Source organism: Haliotis asinina, chromosome 1 (assembly GCF_037392515.1).
Source record: "Haliotis asinina isolate JCU_RB_2024 chromosome 1, JCU_Hal_asi_v2, whole genome shotgun sequence".
NCBI classification, from domain to species: Eukaryota; Metazoa; Mollusca; class Gastropoda; order Lepetellida; family Haliotidae; genus Haliotis; species Haliotis asinina.
Window position 1 is genome coordinate 41,961,392 of NC_090280.1, and position 24,868 is coordinate 41,986,259.

Sequence of the window (24,868 nt, forward strand, 5' to 3'; positions counted from 1 at the left end):
TGTCTTCTTAGAAAACGTTCCAGTGTATATTTTAAAAAGAATAGGTTCAACTACTACATTAATACTTAAATGTCATTTTCAACATTACGTTTCTTTTGCCTTTCAGTACATATAGATGTACAAATTTACATGAAAACTAGCAATACCACAAATGGACTTTGCTTTGGGGAATCAAACACAGTTCTTTAGCAAAACAAAATTTCAGAATGACAACTATGATCATACGAAGTGTTCTCCATCTCTGTACCACAGAGAAATTATGTGTTATGTCAACATGGATAAATTTCAAGATCATTGTTCAAGAAAACACTACTTCTCAGAAACTGAAATGGGAAGAACTTCACAGAACGCCATGAAACTGTATTACAACTTTTATTTGGTAAAAATGTAAATACATCATGTTAGCACACAATGGTATCAAGTACAACACATGCACTTTGTTAAAATGTAACAGAATTAAAACACCATCCCACACTTCCTCATTCACAAGTGTTTTTAGTGTGTATCAACAAAAGCAGAGAGTACTTGTTAAGAATTTTTCTAGGAGCAAATTTTGAGATTTTAACCCATTTTTGCTTGATTATTTGATCTACCAATCGAAAACAAAAAATGTAAATGTAAGTTTCGGGAACACTGATAAATAATGGAATATAATCCAACAGCAAAGTCATGCTATTTCTTGTAAATTCATCTAAACTAGAACAAAACTGTTGGATCCATATAACAATATCATTCTTATGAAAAAGAACTAGAAATGACTGAAAATTCACAGGAAGGAGACAAGTTCTTTTGTGTTTTTTTCATCATTGCACAATTAACATGCAGAAATGATTATCTCAGTATATTTTTAATAGCTCATAAACAAATAAAGGAACAGGAAAATTCAAGCATTCCTTTAACATTTCTAGTTTTCATCACCAGAGGCATTGCTACCATCATTAAAAAGCATGATTTTGAAAATGAAAGTTGGGCAAGCCCTCTATACAATTTAAATACTAATCTTTGCAATCTATCAGACATACATAAAAACGCTGGCTTGCTGCGCACCTGATCAGCTTTGAACAGCACTGTGGGAGAAAATCTGAGAACAATAAAGGAACACCGCCATGAAATTGTGTTCCCTTATTTGTATCCATAAGTATACTGGTTTCCTTAGGATTTCACTCATGACACTTATTTTGACTGAGTAAGTGGGAACGGTGGTATATGATTTACAGCAATGTTCTAGGTGCATCAGCTGAACATTACAAATAAGCCCGATACACATTCTTGTTGAGAATCGAACCCAGACATTCAGCATGATCAAGGAATGCTTTAACCTCTAGGCTATCCCAGTGATTCAGCTGAACTGGTAATCAATAATCATCTACCTTAGAAGACTCCTATCGATAAAACCTTGACACACAAAGCGACAAACTATCAATACATGTACATTTACAATTTTTTAACATTTGAGTGTATAAAACAACACCTGGAATCAGATCTGTACAGTATATGTGAAATATTGAAGAATAAAGAGAATGCTTGAACCACAAGGATATACACTATATGCAGGATATAAATATGCATTGTTATTGCCCAGTATATACCTCATGACTGTACCCCGTGTATATACCCTTTGTACTCAGAATACACATTTAGAGGTTGTCACCTATGGTTTCCAGATCTACAGCATCAGCTGATAAAAACTTGTTTTGTTTTTTTGTAATCACTTCTTGTGATAAAGAAAGAAATCACTTAGAATTGTGCAGTAATTGTGCAGTGGCATACAGGTAAAAAGTACCTGTGGAGTGATAACCCAAACAGAATCCAGTGATGATAACAAATGCATTAACCCAAGCATGACAACAACAAACAGACATAAAACAACTTCAACAGCTTTTTCAGCACAACAAAGAGTCCTGAATGCCATTTTGAATTCTGTATCTGTCACGTCTGCCAAATGAGAAACATTCAGATAGATATATGCGTAGTCATTGTATAGGCAGTAGAACATGGAGTCATCTATTAAATGGCATCTTTAGCTGAACCTCTTTGGTCTTGCAACATATGTAATATTCAGGATTACAATTACTCGGAAAAGTTTCAGATTCTAGTCCTTTTCTTAGGTTGAATTCCAAGTGTGATTTGAATCCACACTCTCAGAGTCAGGCACACAATCGGCAACACACAAAGTCAGCAACCTAAGCCACATATCCACAAAAAAAATTCTACAAAAATGGAAGTTGGACACAAGGTAGTCTAGATCACAATATTGTGTACCCCTTGTACAAGCTATCTTGGTCCTTTGTCTTGTGGACAAAGCATCTAACAACAGATAAGAAGGATCTGTGGTTCAAATCCCATAAGTGGACTCAGAAACTTCAAGAGATCTATCACATGAGTCTTGTGTTTGTAAATATCTAAAATATCTAACTTAACGGAATGCAAAATCAAACAATCAATTTATGTGCAAATAGCTTCATATGCTGGGCCTGTCGTGAATGACAAGGATTCTTAAGTTAGCATACTTTCTAGACAACAATATCATCCAAAATGATGACACAGTATAAATAAGTCTCACATTTCAGTCAACAATAGTAAACGATGCTTTATCATAAACATGATAATTCAACAGTAAACAAGCATAAGCACAGACATCAAAATATACATACATGAAACATGCTAAGTACACACTTAACAACTTAAGTTGATCTGACATAGAATTCTTAATGCTTCCATAAATACAGCTTGTCTTGACTCGTACCAAAGAGTAGAAGTGATTGACCTGGCGATTACAGTCAGTATGTTCGGCTGTTGGTTTCATATGGGCATTGTTGATGCAGTAATAACTGGCATCCAGTCGACGGAATGATTAAGACAGGCCCTGTAAACATAACACATCAGTGAGTGCATGAGAATTGTATTATGCTGCCTTTAGCTATGTAGCAGTATATGTTGGCAGGGGACACCAGAAATATGCTTCATTTTGGGGACTGACCCTGATCTTCGGTGTGACGTGCAAACACTTCAACCACTAGGCCGAGACAACTTCCATGCTTTAGTGGATAGAGTGGCTGCCTGAGAGGGGAAAGTTACCATGACAACCTCTTGGGCTGACAAGAGAACATCTCTGAGATAAAAGTTCAAGTACAAAGCTTTCAAGAGAACACTCCTTAGATAAATGTTCGAGTACACGACTTTCAAGAGAACATCTTATAGAAAGAGACATAATTACAAGGCTTTCTAGGCAACATCTCTCAGACAAATGTTGAAGTATAAGGCTTCGAAGAGAACATCTTTGAGCCATAGGTTCAAGTACAAGGCTTTCCATAGAACATCTCTCAGATAAAGATTCAAGTACAATGCTTCCCTCAACATTTTTTAGATGAAGATACAACTGCAAGGTTTTCTATACAACATCACTCAGACAAAGTTTTAAGTACAATGTTTTCTAGAGAACATCTCTGAGACAAAGCTTCAAGTATAAGGTTTTCTAGATGACATCTCTGAGGTAAAGGCTCAAGTACAAGGTTAATCTTTCATACCTAGTGTTTTGTGTTTTTCTTGTTGAGGCTCTTCAGCTGCTCGGCGACATCTTGTGAGTATTGCTTCTTGGCAACCTCATCCTGGACAGCACGTATGTTTACCTCCTTGGCAGCCTTGAACCCTTGAAGGAACCTCACCCTCTCCTCCTGCATGGGCAGACGTCCTTTGTATACTGGACCTGCACAGACAGTGTCAGCTGTACTGTGTGGGCAGACAAACTTTGGACCCAAACAGACAGTGTCAGCTGTACTGTGTGGGCAGACAAACATTGGACCCAAACAGACAGTGTCAGCTGTACTGTGTGGGCAGACAAACTTTGGACCCAAACAGACAGTGTCAGCTGTACTGTGTGGGCAGACAAACACTGGACCCAAACAGACAGTGTCAGCTGTACTGTGTGGGCAGACAAACTTTGGACCCAAACAGACAGTGTCAGCTGTACTGTGTGGGCAGACAAACACTGGACCCAAACAGACAGTGTCAGCTGTACTGTGTAGGCAGACAAACACTGGACCTGAACAGACAGTGTCAGCTGTACTGTGTAGGCAGACAAAAACTGGACCTGAACAGTCAGTGTCAGCTGTACTGTGTGGGCAGACAAACAATGGACCTGAACAGTCAGTGTCAGCTGTACTGTGTGGGCAGACAAACACTGGACCTGAACGGACAGTGTCAGCTATACTGTGTGGGCAGACAGACAATGGACCTGAACAGACAGTGTCATCTATACTGTGCGGGCAGACAAACAATGGACCCAAACAGACAGTGTCAGCTATAGTGTGTTGGCAGACAAACAATGGACCTGAACAGACAGTGTCAGCTGTACTGTGTGGACAGACAGACAATGGACCTGAACAAACAGTGTCAGCTGTACTGTGTGGGCAGACAGACAAACAATGGACCTGAACAGACAGTGTCAGCTATACTGTGTGGGCAGACAAACACTGGACCTGGACAGACAGTGTCAGCTATACTGTGTGGGCAGACAAACACTGGACCTGAACAAACAGTGTCAGCTATACTGTGTGGGCAGACAAACACTGGACCTGGACAGACAGTGTCAGCTATACTGTGTGGGCAGACAAACACTGGACCTGAACAAACAGTGTCAGCTATACTGTGCGGGCAGACAAACACTGGACCTGAACAGACAGTGTCAGCTGTACTGTGTGGCCAGACAAACACTGGACCTGAACAGACAGTGTCAGCTGTACTGTGTGGGCAGACAAACACTGGACCTGAACGGACAGTGTCATCTATACTGTGTGGGCAGACAAACACTGGACCTGGACAGACAGTGTCAGCTGTACTGTGTGGGCAGACAAACACTGGACCTGAACAGTCAGTGTCAGCTGTACTGTGTGGGCAGACAAACACTGGACCTGGACAGACAGTGTCAGCTATACTGTGTGGGCAGACAAACACTGGACCTGAACAAACAGTGTCAGCTGTACTGTGTGGGCAGACAAACACTGGACCTGGACAGACAGTGTCAGCTATACTGTGTGGGCAGACAAACACTGGACCTGGACAGACAGTGTCAGCTGTACTGTGTGGGCAGACAAACACTGGACCTGAACAGACAGTGTCAGCTATACTGTGTAGGCAGACAAACACTGGACCTGAACATACAGTGTCAGCTGTACTGTGTGGGCAGACAAACACTGGACCTGAACAGTCAGTGTCAGCTGTACTGTGTGGGCAGACAAACACTGGACCTGGACAGACAGTGTCAGCTATACTGTGTGGGCAGACAAACACTGGACCTGAACAGACAGTGTCAGCTGTACTGTGTGGACAGACAAACACTGGACCTGAACAAACAGTGTCAGCTATACTGTGTGGGCAGACAAACACTGGACCTGGACAGACAGTGTCAGCTATACTGTGTGGACAGACAAACACTGGACCTGAACAAACAGTGTCAGCTATACTGTGTGGGCAGACAAACACTGGACCTGGACAGACAGTGTCAGCTATACTGTGTGGGCAGAGAAACAATGGACCTGAACAAACAGTGTCAGCTGTACTGTGTGGGCAGACAAACACTGGACCTGAACAAACAGTGTCAGCTATACTGTGTGGGCAGACAAACACTGGACCTGGACAGACAGTGTCAGCTATACTGTGTGGACAGACAAACACTGGACCTGAACAAACAGTGTCAGCTATACTGTGTGGGCAGACAAACACTGGACCTGGACAGACAGTGTCAGCTATACTGTGTGGGCAGAGAAACAATGGACCTGAACAAACAGTGTCAGCTGTACTGTGTGGGCAGACAAACAGTGCACCTGAACAGATTGTAGCACTCTTGCTGGCAAGATGCACTATAACTCACTTAACAAGTGAATTTTGTATTTGACACTCTCACAGTGTAGCAGTCAGATTATTCACACCATGAGTGGCGTTCAAAATGTTGAATAGAACATATTTCACATGAGTAATTATTAAACATGGAATAGGAAATGTGAGAGCACAACCTAGTGAGGAATTTGGGGTGTACCTTTGATGGTGGCGATATTATATTTTGACATGAAAAATACTTTTTGTACCGAAGTGAGGGAAGTGCTTTGCCAACCTTTGCTCCCTTTGCTCGCATATGTGAAGACTGGTCATATTCTCTACACTGCGCCACCCCACTTGCGCTACAGTTTGCCTGTGCGCTAAGCTACCCAACTGCCCCATCAATCCCTGAGAGTTGTGACCCATTTTCTGGTGTCACCCGCCGTGATATTGCAGGAATATTGCTAAAAGCAGCGTAAAACTAAACTCACTCATTCACTCACTGAGAGTTGTCTGTATGTATATTTTCAGCAAGTATTACCAGGGACTCCTGTGTTTCGCTTGTTCTTCCTGCACGGTGCCCCGGTACAAACCCAGTCTCCACACGCACATGCACTGAAACAACAAAACATCGTCTTACACACCTCAGGGTGTATCAACAACTGCCAGAGACAAGGGAGTAACTTTCTATACCCTTGTCAAACTAGGATGGAACTTAGGAGTTTGGCTGCACTAAGTCTTTACTTATTCCATTCAAAATCATGGAACATCAACATTCGGATCATCAAAAGAAAGCTGATGTCACATCTCCATAGAGTAGACGGATCTTCAAACATAGATGTCAGATCTCCATGAGTAGACAGATCTTCATACAGATATCAACATCATATCACAGTAAACTGATTGCACCATATCTTCATGATATTGTGTGTTTTACTTCGGAAACTAATTTTGGCTGGAAGTTGATGTGTAATCATGCTTGGTGTTATGGTAATACCCCTGACTGCTGTTTGTTGTAATATTCCAATAGTCCAACTATCACAGTCAAAACCTGACAATCCACTGATCAACACCATGAGCACTGGTAAGTGTAACTGGGGTACAATGAAATGTGTCGACCCAATCTGTGAGGGACTGTGTCAGTGACTGGGAAATTTTGTAAGTCCGGGAAAAGCCCTAAACAGTAGCTGTTTTCTGATTGGTTACATACATTCGGTCGTCTCGCATTTAATTTGATTGTGACAGGACACTCAATGGTTACCTGATGCGACCTCCTACTAAGGCTTGTTAGACTCAGTGTAGGAGTATAATGAATAATACTGAGACTAAGTTTACTTAGAATAGGGTTGCTGATGACCAACCAAAATCTACTAAGGCTAATCTATTAATACATACCAGACATTACAGTCGACCTGTGTCTCATCCCCATCCTTGTAATGCTTGTTTTCAAGCTGACAGTCTGTAGGCAGAAACAAACATAGTTTTGGGTCAGTAAGCTGGGGTTTACTAGACACATATTTCAGCTTTCTTATATAGCCACAGAGTCACAACACTGAGCTCTATTACTCAGAGTACCATTTACACAGTAAAACAACTGAGCTCTATCATCCAGTGCTATCAAACTGACACCTATCACACAAAGTGTGATCACATAGTGTGTTGCAATTACACAGGAATCACAGGGTGACATGTCACATAGGATCAATCACAGGGTGATACGTCACACTGGATCTATCACACAGAGAGACATCACAATGGATCCACCACAAAGTGAGACATCACACTACATCCATCACAAAGTGAGATGTCACACTGGATCTATCACACAGAGAGACATCACAATGGATCCACCACAAAGTGAGACATCACACTACATCCATCACAAAGTGAGATGTTACAATGGATCCATCACAATGTGACATGTCACACTGGATCTATCACACAGAGAGACATCACAATGGATCCACCACAAAGTGAGACATCACACTACATCCATCACAAAGTGAGATGTTACAATGGATCCATCACAATGTGAGACATGACACTGGATCCATGACAAAGTGAGACATCACACTAGATCAATCAGAAAGTGACATAGGACACAGGATCTATCACAAAGTGAGATGTCACACTGGATCCATCACACAGACACCATAATGGATTCACCACAAAGTGAGACGTCACAGCGGATCCATCACAATGTGACATGTCACACTGGATCCATCACACAGAGAGACATCACAATGGATCCACCACAAAGTGACACATGACACTGGATCCATGACAATGCTCACCTTTTGGTGGAGCTACAAAGTCTGGCTGCAATAGCTTCTGCAGCTCTGGCTCACTGAGGACCCAGTTCTGTTTGACGGAGGCAGCTTTGATTAGGGCATCGATACACAGTGCTCTGTAAAACAGTTAGACTCTATTGTGTCCGCTGATAAGACATACTTTGAAGACCTAAAAAGCATTCAACTAATTTCAAACATCTGTAGAAGTGACAAAATTAAGAAACTGCCAACCATTGCCAACATTGGGCCAACGTTGAAATGCTAACTGGGAGCCTACACTACCATCCATATGAAATATAAACTTTAAGTGTTTAATACAGTGATACCAAATATTACATCACCAAATCATTTAAGGAATGAAATTTGAAGAAGACAAAAATCCAGTATGATTTCTGTGGTTCACAACAAAGAACTGACTGTATGGCAGCAGTATGTAACTTTCTGATTGGCTAAGCGCCATTCTATTATTTTCAATGTACCCCACTTACAGACGATATATTATTTTCAATGTACACCGCTGGGAATTCCAAACTCTTCTGGTGCTTCATGGTAGTACTTCTTTGTCTCAAATAACATTGAATCACGCATGAAGCACGGAAATTACCAACGTTTTGTGACTGAAAATCGATGGAAGGGAGATAACTCTAAATCTGTTTACCTAGTGTCGTCTGCAAAATGGCGATTCGCCTCGCATTCAACAGAAGTGCTTCTAACAGTTAAAAATTGAAACTCATGTGTTCAGTAAGATAAATACGTTGTTCACTGGTCCCTCAGGGTCCATGGGCTCATGGGTACCTCGAGGGTAAATCAACCCTTGGACCCCTCGTGACCAGTGAACAACTTACAATGTCACACTACATTTCTCTAAAAAATACAGAAAGCATATCTCTCAATAATACTAACTGTTATCCTTCAGGGAAGCTTAGTTACGATATAATGTATTTCCCTCCCCATCACTGAACACCATCCACAAAACAAGATGTATATTTATTGCAATATATAATGAAACAGTTCGAATGAATTAATGAAATGCTGCATTTAACCGACTCTCTCACCCTCTACTGGCCAAACAAGTAACCCCATACAGTTATGTCCCTTTTTTTTATGTCTATTTCAACCAAGTCGAAAGGGATGATAGGTCTTTTATTGCATCAATAGAAAGCTAAAGAGAGTGCGTATGTCCCCAATATATAAAATATAAGTCACATGTGACAGTGTGCCTTTAAGGTGTTCGCTCATCACACTACAGCCCTTGGTTTGATTTCTCATGTAGGTAATACGTATGGAACCCTTTCATGGTAGGCACCAGTCCTTGGTTACCAGTTAATCAGAACATCATGAAGAGTGAGACCACAACTACATGAGACTTCTGGAACGTACATTCAACAGTAGCTGGGTAGTGCAGTGGTTAAAGCGTTCACTCACTGGCGCATCCAAAAGCATGTGTACATACATATACATGAAGCCTTTTTTCTGGTGTATCACCTCTGTATTTGCTTGAATACTAATTTAAGTGGGAAAAAAGCACTTTCTTGTAGTTTTTTTGTACCTAAGAATGTGTGCATCAGTGTCCTTGGCATCTGTCCTGAAAACTTCCAGACACTGAAGCATCTCATCGGCACCTAAAATGCTGTTCTTGTCCTGGTCACATTCCTGGAACAACTGCTTCACCGTGGCATTGTATGGTCTACCTGTAACCATCAATACACAGCATTATAGATGGGCAGGGTCTACCTGTAACCATCAATACAACAGTACTATTGAGGGGGCAGTGTACAGTCTACCTGTAACCATCAATACAACAGCATTACTGAGGGGCATTGTGTGGTCTACCTGTAACCATCAATACAACAGCATTATTGAGGGACATTGTATGGTCTACCTGCAACCATCGATACAACAGCATTATTGAGGGGCACTGTATGGTCTACCTGTAACCATCGATACAACAGCATTATTGAGGGGCATTGTGTGGTCTACCTGCAACCATCGATACAACAGCATTATTGAGGGGCATTGTGTGGTCTACCTGCAGCCATCGATACAACAGCATTATTGAGGGGCATTGTGTGGTCTACCTGCAACCATCGATACAACAGCATTATTGAGGGGCATTGTGTGGTCTACCTGCAACCATCGATACAACAGCATTATTAAGGGGCATTGTGTGGTCTACCTGTAACCATCGATACAACAGCATTATTGAGGGGCATTGTATGGTCTACCTGCAACCATCAATACTACAGCATTATTAAGGGGCATTGTGTGGTCTACCTGTAACCATCGATACAACAGCATTATTTAGGGGCATTGTGGGGTCTACCTGCAACCATCGATACAACAGCATTATTGAGGGGCACTGTATGGTCTACCTGTAACCATCGATACAACAGCATTATTGAGGGGCATTGTGTGGTCTACCTGCAACCATCGATACAACAGCATTATTGAGGGGCATTGTGTGGTCTACCTGTAACCATCGATACAACAGCATTATTAAGGGGCATTGTGTGGTCTACCTGTAACCATCGATACAACAGCATTATTGAGGGGCATTGTATGGTCTACCTGCAACCATCGATACTACAGCATTATTAAGGGGCATTGTGTGGTCTACCTGTAACCATCGATACAACAGCATTATTGAGGGGCATTGTGGGGTCTACCTGTAACCATCGATACAACAGCATTATTGAGGGGCATTGTGGGGTCTACCTGTAACCATCGATACAACAGCATTATTAAGGGGCATTTTTTAGGTTCATATGGGATTTTGAAAAAAACAATACTGTACATGATACCCAATTTACAAAGTGACTTGACCATGAAAGCAGTTTCTTTATGTGACAGGTTAGATTCCCCTGTTAATCTACATTTGCATGTGTATTTTGTGCAGTTTTGCAGTGTTGATTCTGATATGCTTAGAAACATTTCCGTAATTTTGATATCTGTTTCTTGTGTTTGTAGGTATCATATTTAATGTATGAGTGAGTGAGTTTAATTTTACACTCAGCAATTTTCCAGCTGTATGGCTGAGGTCTGTAAATAATCAAGTGTGTACCAGACAACACAGTGATCAACAGAATGAGCACTGATCTCAACAGACGGGATGTGATGACAAAATTGTCATCCATGCCAGCAAGCCTTACCGCTCGATCATGTATGTCACCCTTCCCAACAAGTGTGGGTTACTGATGATCAATTCAAACCCAGATTTGATGTTATACTGTAATTAACTGTATGATTACAATGAAGATGATCTATTGTTTATCTTACATCAGTGTCATTAGTGTACCTTCTGACACAGCTCTGTGCTTGACCCAGTCCACAAGCAGACGTCGCAATTCATCTCTCTGGACCTCGTAACACACCAGGGGTGATGTCTGTTTCCCAGACTTCTTCTCAACATCATTCACAGGAACATCGTTGTTGCCTACAAGAGGGGAGGTAACTCTGGTCATACAGTGCTGCTTCAACTATCATCTCTAATCATTTTGTAATGCAAAACAGATGCATCTATACTGCACATATCCATAGCAAAATATGAAATCATTCCAATTTACTTAGCAAATGCTGCAGACATCAAAGATATACTACATAAAAGAATCATAAGAACCATAATTTCTTTCAAACAACTATTCTTAATTTTTCACATGAAAAAATGTGTTCTTTGACTTATCAGAAGAATGTACAAACACTCATTGTCTGATGTACTATAGAATGCAGTACTGTAGATTGACTGATGCCATACTGTGGATTATCTGATGACATACTGTGGATTGGCTCATGTCATACTGAGAAATGTCTGATGTCATATTGTCAACTGTCTCATGTCATACTGTGGGTACTAAATCATCAATGTGTTTTGACATGATAATCAACCTTTGTTTTACATGTCACACAACTCCAAATCATGGCAGAAGAAGAAGAAAGATTACTACCGGTCACATTACTTTGATTTTTCTCCAAAAACATATACATGTCAACCACTTACACTAATTACAAAAATTTTGAAGGTTCAGTGTATATATTTTTAACTTTTCCACATGCAGAGCACAGTATTCAACCATCATTCACTGCCTGTTGGCACACTGAAATCCCATCAACATTCCCTAACTTGATCCGATTACACACCAATCACACAAACTGGCCTATCACACACACACACAAACCTAAACCTGCTTGATACCATATGCCTGATAGATTATGAAATTAAGGCAAATCATCAATATTTGTCAGAAACAGGACCGTGAAATGGATTCCTACTTGGACAGGCTCCTTTGTGATTAATTTTAAGTTTGCGTCCTTCAACACAAGCGATTCTGTGCAGTTCACACTTGTTGTAGTATGTACGTCCGTCACTTCCACACGTGAGTGCTTTTCTCTGATTACAAACTTTGCGGCAAACGCAAGTTTTCTCTCCATCAGGCCCTGTGGAACACTGCTGCCCTGCTCGACACTGTTTTGTGCCACATTTGCGACCTAAATACACATGTGCAGAAAAAAAACCAAAAACAACAAAACAATCAAATAACAACAAAAATATCACATAAAAATGAAATAAACATCAAACAAAAGTCAACAACTGTGAAACCTCGTTATTCCAGACACTTCAGTTTTTTGCACTTCCAGAATAATGAATCATGATTACTTAATACAGAGTTTAACCTTGACTCACAAACATGGGACCTCTAATTTTTAATGTGAGGGGTCCTTGCAGGCAATATGAGAATACTGTGAAGAAACAGTGCAGAGAACTGTTCCTTTCAATAATCTCTCGAGTCTGAAATGAATCATTCATCATAAGGACTGATTGATGTAATTTGTCTGAAAGAAACAACCAAACACTACAGATAATTATATTACGCATCCATTTGGATGCAATAGATTTTTTTGTCTATGTGTATTCTCCACATTTGAATGCACTGGATGCTCGTTTGTCACATAAAACCCTGCTTAATACCAACAAATGTCAAGGCTGTTTTACATGGTAAAAATCCAGGTGGCTGCCCATATCGGCAGGGTCTGGATTAAAGAGGTTTCACTACTACACAAAAGCAGTATTCTAATGGGCAGGTGTTCAGTTATTCTTTGTATGGCTGAAAGTGACATACTAACAATGTCAGTTAAAATTTTAACTCAGATATTCTATTCATTCTAGTTGCAGTCTTACAACTAAACATTTCTACTAAACACTTCTAACTTGTACTCAATACATTCTTCAAAAGACTGCATATCCTATCACAGAAACTGTTAGTAGAACATAGATCTCAATACTGAGGTAACTGTATATATGTGGCTATGCAATAAGAAGTGAAATTTCAGAAGCCAACAACACTAAAATATTGGAACATGTTGCCAAAGGATTTCAGTTATAACAGACTTCTCTCTGACAAAATGATCATAGTGAAATATATGGTACAATATTTCTGATACAGAATAAATCTATTGATCTCAATATAATTGTCACGTCACTGTTGTACCTTCTCAGGATTATCATAATCATAGTTCGTTTCATTATAATCATCATAACGCATAGAACTCCGGGGCTCATGACCGATCATTTAATTGAACACTACATTCACTGATCTGAGAAGGCAGCACAAGGGAGATAACCATGGGAAAGTGAAGTGAAGTCTTGGAAAGGGAGACAACTGCTGTAAAAACTGAAACCAATATGACACAATGATCATTATGACCAAGTGCAATAAAGGAATCAGGAACTCGGCACAAACTGGAAACAATAATGAGGCAATCTTGTGGGAGGCTAAATAATGCAGTAAGCATTGGACTAACAGGCTATGGATCTTACAATGAATTGAATGATATCGGATTGACAATCGGCATTCCAACACTTCATTGTGGACACACCATTAACAAAATGATCACTTTATGAACAAGAGTCATCAGAAGATGACATATCTCCCCCGGCCCCCACATATTTGAAAGGACAAATCATCTGAAGGTTACTTGATGTTTTCTTAGATTAAGTTTGAATCGTTTCCATGGAAGTCATGAAGAATATAAATGACATATATCTGTAAACAGCAAAAGGCACTACTTCAAAATCTGTCTCAAACATCTGCCAAGTTCTGCTGTAAGATATTAAATAGTTTTCTAGTTGTGCTCTGGAAACAAAGCCCATCCCTCCATTTTGAGACTGTCAGAATCATTTCCATGGAAACTGGAAAATGATAAATCAGAAAAATAAATAGCAAAAGGCACCACTTTAGGGTCTCCCCTACATATCCCCAAGTTTTGCAGAAACATATTTAGAAGTTTTTTACTTGTGCTCCGGAAACGACACCCATACCTCCATTTTGAGACAAAGTCCGAAACGTTTCCATGGAAACCCAGAAAATTATAAAACAAAAAAAAAACTGTAACTAGCAAAAGGCACCATTGTAGCTTCTGATTGGTATATCTACCAAGTTTTGCAGAAAAATAAAGAACAGATTTTGAGTTCTGTTCCAGAAACGAGTCCCATCCCTCCATTTTGAAACTAAGTCCAAAATGTTTCGAATGAAACCGGGAAAATAATAAATCACAAAAACCTGTAAAGAACAAAAGGCACCACTTCAGATTCTGATTGATATATCTACCAAGTTTTGCAGAAAAATATTGAACGGTTTTTGAGTTCTGATCCGGAAACGAACCACATCTCTCAGTTTTGAGACTATGTTTGAAATGTTTCCATGGAAACCGAGAAAATAATAAATCACAAAAACTTGTAAATAGCAAAAGGCACCATGTTAGGTTCTGATCGATCTATGTACCAAGTTTTGCAGAAACATGTTGAATGGTTCTTGAGTTCTTCTCCGGAAACAAAGCACACCCCACCATTAGACTAACACCAAAATGTTGCATAGAAAAACAAAAAAAAGTAAAAACGCCAAAACTCTGTAAATAGCAAAAGGTACAAGTATAGATTGAGATTATTATATCTATCAAGTTTGGTCTAAATATATTGAATGGTTTCTGATTTATGCTCCGGAAACAAAATGAAAATGGACAGACGGGCAGACGGATGGACAGACAGACAAGGAGTCGACTATATCCCCCCGCATTACATGCTAGGGGGATAACAAGAAGCTCTTAGCAGACTAAATTTTAAAATAAGCCCTTGTTGACTTTAAAATAAGCCCTTGTTGATCACTAATAGATATTTACCAAAGGATAAAAACATTAAAAGAAAGTGAAAAAAGTAAAAAAATATTTCCTTCAAAATTAGTATACTTTTTTTTGAGGTTTTTAATGTTGGAAGTTCAATGACATATTAACTGCTCTTTCTAACACTGTATTTAACTCAGTACCATAAAACTAGGGGTTAAATCAACATTTCTACTTTTTCTGCTTGTAATCAATGACAGGTAAGTCACCTCCAGGCATTATATCTGTTAAAACAAGATTAACATTGTCGCGATTGCCGCTTGGATGTCACGATTCATCGTACATTCAACACAATGAGAAGTTATAAAATGGTACATATATTTTAACATAATTTTTCATACTGGCATAAAATAATACACCCATACATTCTGTAATTCTTTGTCACTTACACTAGTATTAAGCCATCAAGAATGACCGTAATGCAATGTGACTTCTACATTCAAATTCCCACACTGCTTTATGTTATCACTAAAGGATAAAATACACTTTCTGCACCAGTATAAAACACAAAATACCTATCACACTCCAGACACAAAATCAGCAGAACCAGCATAGTGTTCATGTGAAAAGCTTAACATATTAAGATCAACTACTCTAGTATACAAATTTGTCAGGTGTCCGTTGTACAACAATCAGTCCCACGATGAAATATGGGTCACACATCAGTGACACTTTGTATATGGTTCCTTAGAGGGCTAGCTAACCCAGGAATGCATTCAACATATTCACACACAGCTTTAATACCTCTGAATAGCCTTCAAGGATAACACAACACTTGAACAGAAACTTGTACTGTTAGGTCTATTCACGCAATACTTTGTTGATGAAAATCTTTTTGCGTGAGAATGTGGTTTGAATCAGTAAAACAGGGATCTGTTACAAAATCTATGTATCTAAGAAACTGTGTTCTTCTTTTCTCTCTCTCTCTCTCTCTCTCTCTCTCTCTCTACTTTACACTTTACTTCTCCCCCACCCCAACTCCCCCCAAAAAAACAAACATCAAAACACATGGTTAAATGAAATCCAAATATTGTTGTGCTCCTAATAATTCTATCCAAGTATTTGCACAATCATGTTCTGGAACATACATTTCCACAAGACCATTCTGCAAGTTCCCTATGAAATCAGCTTTATTCAGAAATCTATCGACTATCAATTATATTCGCCTAAGCACTTAAATCAACTTAATTCACGGAGCCAATACTGATAATATTTCTGCCAGGCTAAAACAATAGCCCCACCATGATAAATCATTGGTAAAATACAACTTAGGAATGCTTTATAGATTTTGGGGCTGAATCAAAAGATCTTGCTACCAAATGAGATTGAGGAAATTACACAGCAATGAAAGTCTAACCAATGTTATTGATTTGCAGCATAAAGTTGTCTGATGGTGGGCATATTTGCATTTCATTTGAGTATGGGAAAACCACAATACGCATGATATGAACTTGGCTGTTGGTGTGATTGATTATGCAAACAATAACTGTGGTTCTCAGATTGATTGAGATAATTGCAAAATGATGTTGACTGAAAACCCAATCGATGTGTAATATCTGTACCTAAATGACGTTTATCTTGTGTAGAGAGCTGATCAGTTTGAATTGTCTGACGTTTGCAGGGTCTTGTATTTCAGATGCATTTATCCTTAAGTTAAAACTCAGGCAATGGTCTTAAAACAATATGAGAGTGACGGAGCAACTGGAATACACTGAATAACACGAGTGAACCAAATCAGCAAACCTGACCATGCGATCCGTTAGTCGCCTGTTCCAACAAACATGGTTTGCTGAAGACCAGTTCTAACACATATCTCTGTGACGACTAGGTGCCTAACTCAGAGAAATAATGGGTTTGAATCCCAAACATGGTAAAACACAAAAAATACTTCAATTTTACTAAATAACTGTAATTCTAAATATTAACGGTTTCAGTTGAAAGTAAACAATTTTGACGTGTTTTATGTCAAACAATAGTCTGAAACGAGAACTGACAAGCGCCCAATTATGTCTCACTATGCTGTCCCTCGTGAATCCATTCGAGAATAACCACGATTGATCACCCCCACACTCTGAATCCCTTTGAACACATGGATGTAAATATCAACCATTGATTTAGAGTTCTTGAATAGGAACCATGGTGGTTCTTTAAATATATTTTTCTTGGGTCACTTGTTGGTAAGACGCAAAATAATTGACATGATAAAGTTTAAGAACACAATAAAATTCATGATCAGGATATTCATAGACATAAATAGAAAAAATAGGGAAAAATCTCCGGAAACATACGTAAATTCGGTCATAGCATGTATTTTCTTCTGTATTTAATAAATAATGTAATAATATATGGAGGATACTAAACGACCTTCCGTGTAATACCATTTTTAGTAAACGAGTTAACGATTTGGTATCAAACGAGCGAAAGTGAGTTTGATACTAAATCTTTAACGAGTCTAATGAAAATGGTATTTCACGGAAGCGAGTTTAGTATTCTGTTTATTACTCGCCAACATAAATTGACAGAAACTGCGGTGAAATTGCCTACAGTGTGACTCTCAGCTTTCAAGTCAAGCAAGGTCTAGTAAAATCGCGACATCAACATTAGCATTGTGACGTCACAACTTTGAACCATTTTGACGTCATACGTCAAGCGGTATTACACTAGTGTAATATTGAAGTGAAAATATTACACTCAGTATCTTCAACGGGTGAGTAATAACAGTGTTTATTTAACAAGGAGGGGTTAACTTCTATCAGAAGTAGGAGTAGTAAGGAAGGATGACAATATATGGATGATCAAGCGAGTGATGCTTGATAACGGTGTTAGAACCTACACCAAAACGTTGCTCTCACAAAATAAAGAAGTTGTTCATCCATATACAGAGAGGTTAGGGGAGCAGAGTGTTCTGAGTTATTTTTATGTTTATCAACCCAGTAAATAAAACTGGCTATGAATTTCAGTATTTAGTACTAGGGTATTAACTTAATAACTTGAATTTAAAATGTGACCACAAATGTTTTTAAGACGGTAACATTTGGTGCGGAACTAGAGTTTGGGTGTTTAGCTTCCTGTGCACAATAAGGGGACAAGCTTGTCCACCTTGTTGCATTATAGAAATGCAAGTTTTTAAGAGTACTAAACTAATCATGCCTTGGTCAAATTACAACATTTGGTAAAACTACAGCCATGGATAGAAATGCAATTATTCAAAAATGTGCCACTGGGTACAAGACAGATAATTAGGTGTGTCTTGGTGAAAATATGTGCCCATAACTTTTGATGAAGCAATTAAACCTAAAACATCACAACAATTTTGTTATTTCAATCTCCTGTTTAATCAATCAGTAAGCATCGTGTCAAATTGTAAAGTTTAGAACTGGGTTTCCCGACCACTGCTAAGGCTTCATGAATAGTTCAGCTACGTCATCATCCAAAACAGGATTTCCTGTCATGTGCATAGGCATTCAAAATGGCCACACCTATATTAATCTGTGAGATTGAGAATCACATGAATAATCAGTTTCATAAGGTGCAAAAGTAGGTTCAGTATCACTGAAATTGGTCAAATTTATTGTGTTAAAAATATAATATTTGTATAATTTTTCGCATGACATAAAGGATATCTATCTTTCACTGGAACTAAACGATCTGTACCACTGAATATTCACCACGCAGATAAATTAACCATTATACTGTTCCCTGCTGTCACCATTTTATGGCTTCTAAAGGGAGTCTTTTGTTGTTGGTTTTTTTAAACCAAAAACAAAACAAAACATATAACGTTTCTGAAGAAGTCTAAGGACAATGCTTGTTTGTGTGTAACCTGTGACTTGAACTGTGTACATGTCCTCATATCAAATGGTTTCCATATTTGAGCAATGGGAAATCATAAAGTGATGTTGAATTGTTTATAATTGATCCACAGCCCGTTAATCACTTCTGGCAATCAAATGAAACGTTTAACATACAAACAACAATCAGAGGCAGGATACAAGACAGGCTCACTTACTTTGTTGTCCACCAGACTGAAATATAAAATTCATGTAAATGTTTAGTTACACAGATACATTTTCACTGCAAATGTTTTACATTCCATGTTATTGAAGGCTGATTATTACTGACAATATAATACAGTGGAGAATACTTCTATTGGAAAAAAAATTACCTGTTCCAAAACATATGAGCAAAATGATCTTGTGTTGTTGTAACACACAAGATTGTTCAGTGGCCCACATGATCCTTGAAATAACACACCAGGGGGGAAAACGTGTGTGATAGGTTCCCCTTTCAGAGAAACATTTGGTAAATCTCAAAGCTGTTATTGAAGAAGAGTGAGTGAATCAGTTTAGTTTTATGCCACACTCAGCAATATTCCATCTATATGGCGACAGTCTGTAAATAATCGCGTCTGGACCAGTCAATCCAGTGATAAACAGCATGAGCATCGATACTGGAATATGATGACATGTCTCAACCAATCAGCAAGACTGACCATCCGATCCCCTTAGTCACCTCTTATGACAAGCATGGTCACCTTTTGTGACAAGCTTGGGTTGCTGAAGGCCTAGTCTACTCCGGATCTTTACAGGTCATCACCCAAGTGTCATATGGATACAAGTTGGTAAAGTTACAAACATCTGTGCCTTGCCGAAGATATTTTTACCTTTATCAATGAGTATTGGTACAATTAATATCAGCAGACATAAGTGTGAGAGAGTCAACTGATATCTTTTATATGGACACAAGTTGGTAAAGTTACTTAAACTTTCAAATATCTGTGGCTTGCCAAGGATATTTTTACCTTCATCAATGGGTATTGACATAATTAATATCAGTACACACAACGGTGAGATTTCTATGTAAAATGAAAAATCAGTCATCACTGTTTTTCAATGGAAAATGCACATCTCTGAACACTGTACCATCATACAGATTTCAAGTGAAGTACTTGAGGCCTCATCAAGTTCATGATGTCACAGCACTGTCAGGTCATCATACAAAAACAACTGTCAAAACGATATCCCTTCAAGTTGCACTGGATGATAAAACTAGATTCTTCATCAGAACTGTACTGTGTGATGTACAAACCAGTGATTAATCTTGACTATCTAAAAGTCCTTACCTTCTTGTCTGCATCTGCTGACTGAAGACTAACAGCCAGCACCAGCACCAAAAGCATCAACACCATACAGTCCCTCATCTGAAACAAACCACAGCCCCAGGTGAATTCACACATCACTGTGAAACTCAGTGTCATTTTACACCAGAGCAATACCTGGTACACAATGGGCATGTCTGGGTTACTGTCTTAGACAATCATCATCATAATCATGTACACAGGTGAATCAGCACAGCTTTATGAAACTTTTAGCAATACACCACATGAATAAAACTCCCTAGAGTAACATCATGAACATGAGTTGATCACAAGAATTTATTAGAGTCTTGAAATATCTTCATTATGAAAATATTCAGTATTTATCATATTCGCTGTACAGTTATTACTAAATGGATATGGCAATGCTGTTCTAGGTCAGAGGCCTCTGCCTGTCTGTCTGTCTGTCAGACTCTGTGTGGCTATGTCAAAATAAGTTCCCAAATGCTACACCGATGCCAACCCTAATTAGCCCAATTAGTATTTTACACCAAAACTGAAGCAAAAATTAGCATTTGGGGTCAAAATTAGTATTAACTTTTCCAAAGGTTCATTATATTTTATGAAAAATAATAACATAATTTAAGAGCTTGCTATTAAACCAGTATTAAGTATCCATGTACAGCTTGATATTGAATAATCTGATGTTGAAATGCATTGTGTATTGTGCAATGATGTAATTTCATATTATGATAATTTAATTTAATGAATTTTTTAAATAATTGGTATGTTTTTCTACTATCGTAATTGCATATTTTGTTGTTTTGTTGTAATGATAAAATTATATGGGTTGGCATCTCTGAATTTCATATTATGATAATTTAATTTAATGAATTTTTTAAATAATTGGTATGTTTTTCTACTATTGTAGTTGCATATTTTGTTGTTTGTTTTGTTGTAATGATAAAATTATATGGGTTGGCATCTGTGATTTCTGTATGAAGGGAGTTAGGTTGTACACAGATTTTTGCAAAATTACAGCTATATTATGTTTCAGGACTAAAGAAATGAGCTTCACACATATCATCCATTAATGGAATCAAACCTGGGTCTTCAGCACAACAAGAAACCAAGTTAGCAACTCAAACCTGGGTCTTCAGCACAACAAGAAACCAAGTTAGCAACTCAAACCTGGGTCTTCAGCACAACAAGAAACCAAGTTAGCAACTCAAACCTGGGTCTTCAGCACAATAAGAAACCAAGTTAGCAACTAGGCTATAGCAGCAGACAGATTCTGATAGGTCCTCAATGACTACATGTGGTACATGTATCGTAGTTATTATAATAGTTCATTTGTGCTTTAACTTCTGCATCACTTGTGCACAATTCTAAGTAGCACAGGTCTCTACACTCAACCCTAGTATGAGATAACATCAATCAATCAAATGAAAAGGAGTCCAGAGACTTTCTTCATTTACCTGAAGCTCTACACTTGCCAAATATGCTAGACGTGGGTTTTCTTGGATATACTTTGTTCCAAGGTCTGCATGACACACTAGCAGTTCAGTGACTTTCACAGTTTGAAAACGAAAAGAAAGAATGATACAACCTGTTATTAATATTACTTTAACATCAATCAAGCAATCTTTGCTATAAAATCACTGTTCTTGAGGCCAGTCACAGAATGGTCTGGTCAAGAATCAACTGTTTGGGCAACATTTTCAATTTCTGTTCCTAAATAGCTGAACAACTGTAATTTGGCAATCAAACCCCAAAATAAAAAAATTCTGCCTAAGAACTCAGAACTTGAAATCAGGATGGACCATCTGCTCCATAAAATGCATCCATCTTGCGTCAATGCTGGGGTAGAGGCTGTAGGACAGAGGACAAGTGAATCTTAACACATAGGCTAACTGCTAGGTATTAACATTCTTGTTCCTTTATAATACATTAACTGATACACTATCCTATAATAAAGAGTAATGAAACCTTTAAATATCAAAGTTTGAGAGAGTAACATCAGATTCAATCTGTTTTGATGTTCGCTTTTCTTTGTGGTTCTCTGCTGCTTTTGCTTACAGTGGTATTTTGCGGTATGGAATCAAAATCTGCAAATGTGACTACAAATGATTTATATATGTGTATATTTTCCACTTCCTACATTCCAGAAAAAACAGATTAAAATAAGTTTTGTAAATGTAAGACAGGTCTTTTTTTTTTTTTTGCATATGTAAGTTTCTCAGACCAGGAACCACAATTCACATATGATGATGTGAGTCAGGCGAGTCAGAGATCCAGATCAAGAGGTCAGACTCACTGACTTGGTCAACACACGCTAACGCATCCCAATGCTCACGTGGCTGATCACTGGGTTGTCTGGTCCAGACTCAATTATTCACAATCCTATAGGTGGAATATTACTGAGAACAAACATCAACAATCATAAACACTCCTCCACACTTCATTTGGACACCTCTTTCAACCAATACCAAAAACCTATTTATAACTTTAAACCTTGAAGTAAAACTCAATTTTATTACTTGCTTCTCATATTCAAACTAAACAAACATGACAGGTGGAACGAAAAAGAGACTTTTTTTAAAAATAATGATACAATGTTTTTCACTAATTGTGTAAATATTTTAAGTTCTAAATTTAGATCACTTTGTAATTGTCTTAAATTTAAATTGATATATGATGCAAATGTGTTTTTTGTTCTTTGAAAACATATTTTATAAAAAAATACATAGAGGGAGATCATGCTGACCTATGCAAGAGTAGGCATATTCTTTCACACATGAGATTCAATTTAAACTGATTGAAGAAAATATTTCATCCTTTTAGGCCACACAAATTTTATTTCTTGTTTTTCTGATTTTTGTCTTTAGAAAACCTAAAGTCAGGAAAAAAAATAAAATCACCAGTCCAAGTAATATTCCTTGTATAGTAAGTAGTACAAGTACTAGTATTTAACCTTTTTTAATTTATGAAGTGTATACACGGCAAAAAGTAATCAAAAGAAGTTTTACTGTAAGGTTACATTTTTGGCCAATAAAAACATTAGGATTTTACTTTTTGAGCGAGGAATATTAACTTTTTTCTTCTAATTCTTCAAACAATTTGACTGGCAGATCCATAAAACAAGAAACAAAGTTGGTCTGGAGTTACAGAAGAATGAAAACTTAAGGCAGGATGGAGAGGTGTGCTTATTACGCACAGTCTAATCATATCACAAACTATATTAGTGAAACAAATACTTCCGTTTCCAAGTTCTCCAACTGAAACAGGAAATTCTACACGCATACGTGCATTATGCTCTCCAATACCTCAACTACAACATGTTTATGATGCTGCAAATGAGACACATGTTGATCCAATCATCGCCCAGTTCCGTAGCTGTTTTGTTAAACAGGTATATCACTACCATATACTTCAGAAGACTGAGGAAAACAGTGCAGAAACTTGACATTATACAGCCCCATTGAAATTCCTGAAGTGCAAGGCATAGAGTATAAAATCTCTTGGTGCTGGCGCAATGCCCGTATAACACACATTGTACAACACACACCATGACATAACCTCACATGGTGACCATGCCTTTCACACTGGCTGTGGTGGAGATAGTATGGGTGCAACACACAGCAATATTACATCTCAATCTCTGATATATTTATATCTCAATCTCATCAATATTACATCTCATCTCAGCAATAGTTTATCTCAATCTCTGCTATATTACATCTCAGTCTCTGCTATATTACACCTCAATCTCTGCTATATTACATTTCAATCCCGGCAATATTACATATGCACAACAGCAATATTACATATACATGTACAACAGCAATATTACATACAGAATGGAAGCTGTCTAAACCGGCACTCATTGGGACTGAAAAAATATCCCAGTTTAGACGTGCCCTATTGTAGAGCGGATGGTAAATGTACAAGGCATGGACATTACTGAGATTTTATGCTAGTGTTGACAACCTGCCGATGCAGATGCTGATTATGGCAGCTTCCAATGTACATGTCCAACAGCAGTATTACATGCACATGTACAACAGCAGTAATACATACGCATGTAAAACCAGTGTGTAAAATAGTTTCCACATTTTGCAAGCCAGTCAGGCTAGCAATGACCGAAAGCCATGAAATAATTTACTTCCCTGAAATATGAATGTAGAAACAAAAAAAAAAAAAATTAAAAAATGTATTAAGATATTGCTGGCATGACACAGGTTTAATCACGAATCGGCTAATATCATGATCAATTATACGGCCTTAATCGTGCTTGATCTAAAAGTGTACATTATAACTGAACAAGTCAGAAAGTGTGATATATTTACAAAATGACTCAATAAATTTCACTAGGCAGTGAGCTGGTGTGACTTTAGAGACTTACCTTCACAAGCCACACGCTAGTAGGCCAGTGGCTGTTTTGCACACTGTTTTAGTATGACCAAGTCTAGTATTTTCACTAAGTGTTTTAGTTTGC

The 24,868-nt window shown here is 38.2% G+C and overlaps 1 protein-coding gene across 1 annotated transcript in view; it reads right to left on the reverse strand.

Annotated features, from left to right (window-relative positions):
• Positions 1-356: 356 nt before the first annotated feature.
• The window catches only part of LOC137291682 (follistatin-related protein 1-like), a 30,076-nt gene continuing 5,564 nt past the window's right edge, over positions 357-24,868 (reverse strand). Inside the window, exons 2-11 of the mRNA XM_067823113.1 lie at positions 20,398-20,475; positions 19,285-19,300; positions 12,372-12,587; positions 11,401-11,538; positions 9,655-9,796; positions 8,109-8,221; positions 7,210-7,273; positions 6,356-6,429; positions 3,528-3,706; positions 357-2,866 (exon numbers count right to left, since the gene is read on the reverse strand). Coding sequence (XP_067679214.1) covers positions 3,528-3,706; positions 6,356-6,429; positions 7,210-7,273; positions 8,109-8,221; positions 9,655-9,796; positions 11,401-11,538; positions 12,372-12,587; positions 19,285-19,300; positions 20,398-20,475 — 1,020 coding nt within the window. The 3' untranslated portion in view covers positions 357-2,866. The remainder of the gene's footprint in view (positions 2,867-3,527; positions 3,707-6,355; positions 6,430-7,209; positions 7,274-8,108; positions 8,222-9,654; positions 9,797-11,400; positions 11,539-12,371; positions 12,588-19,284; positions 19,301-20,397; positions 20,476-24,868) is intronic.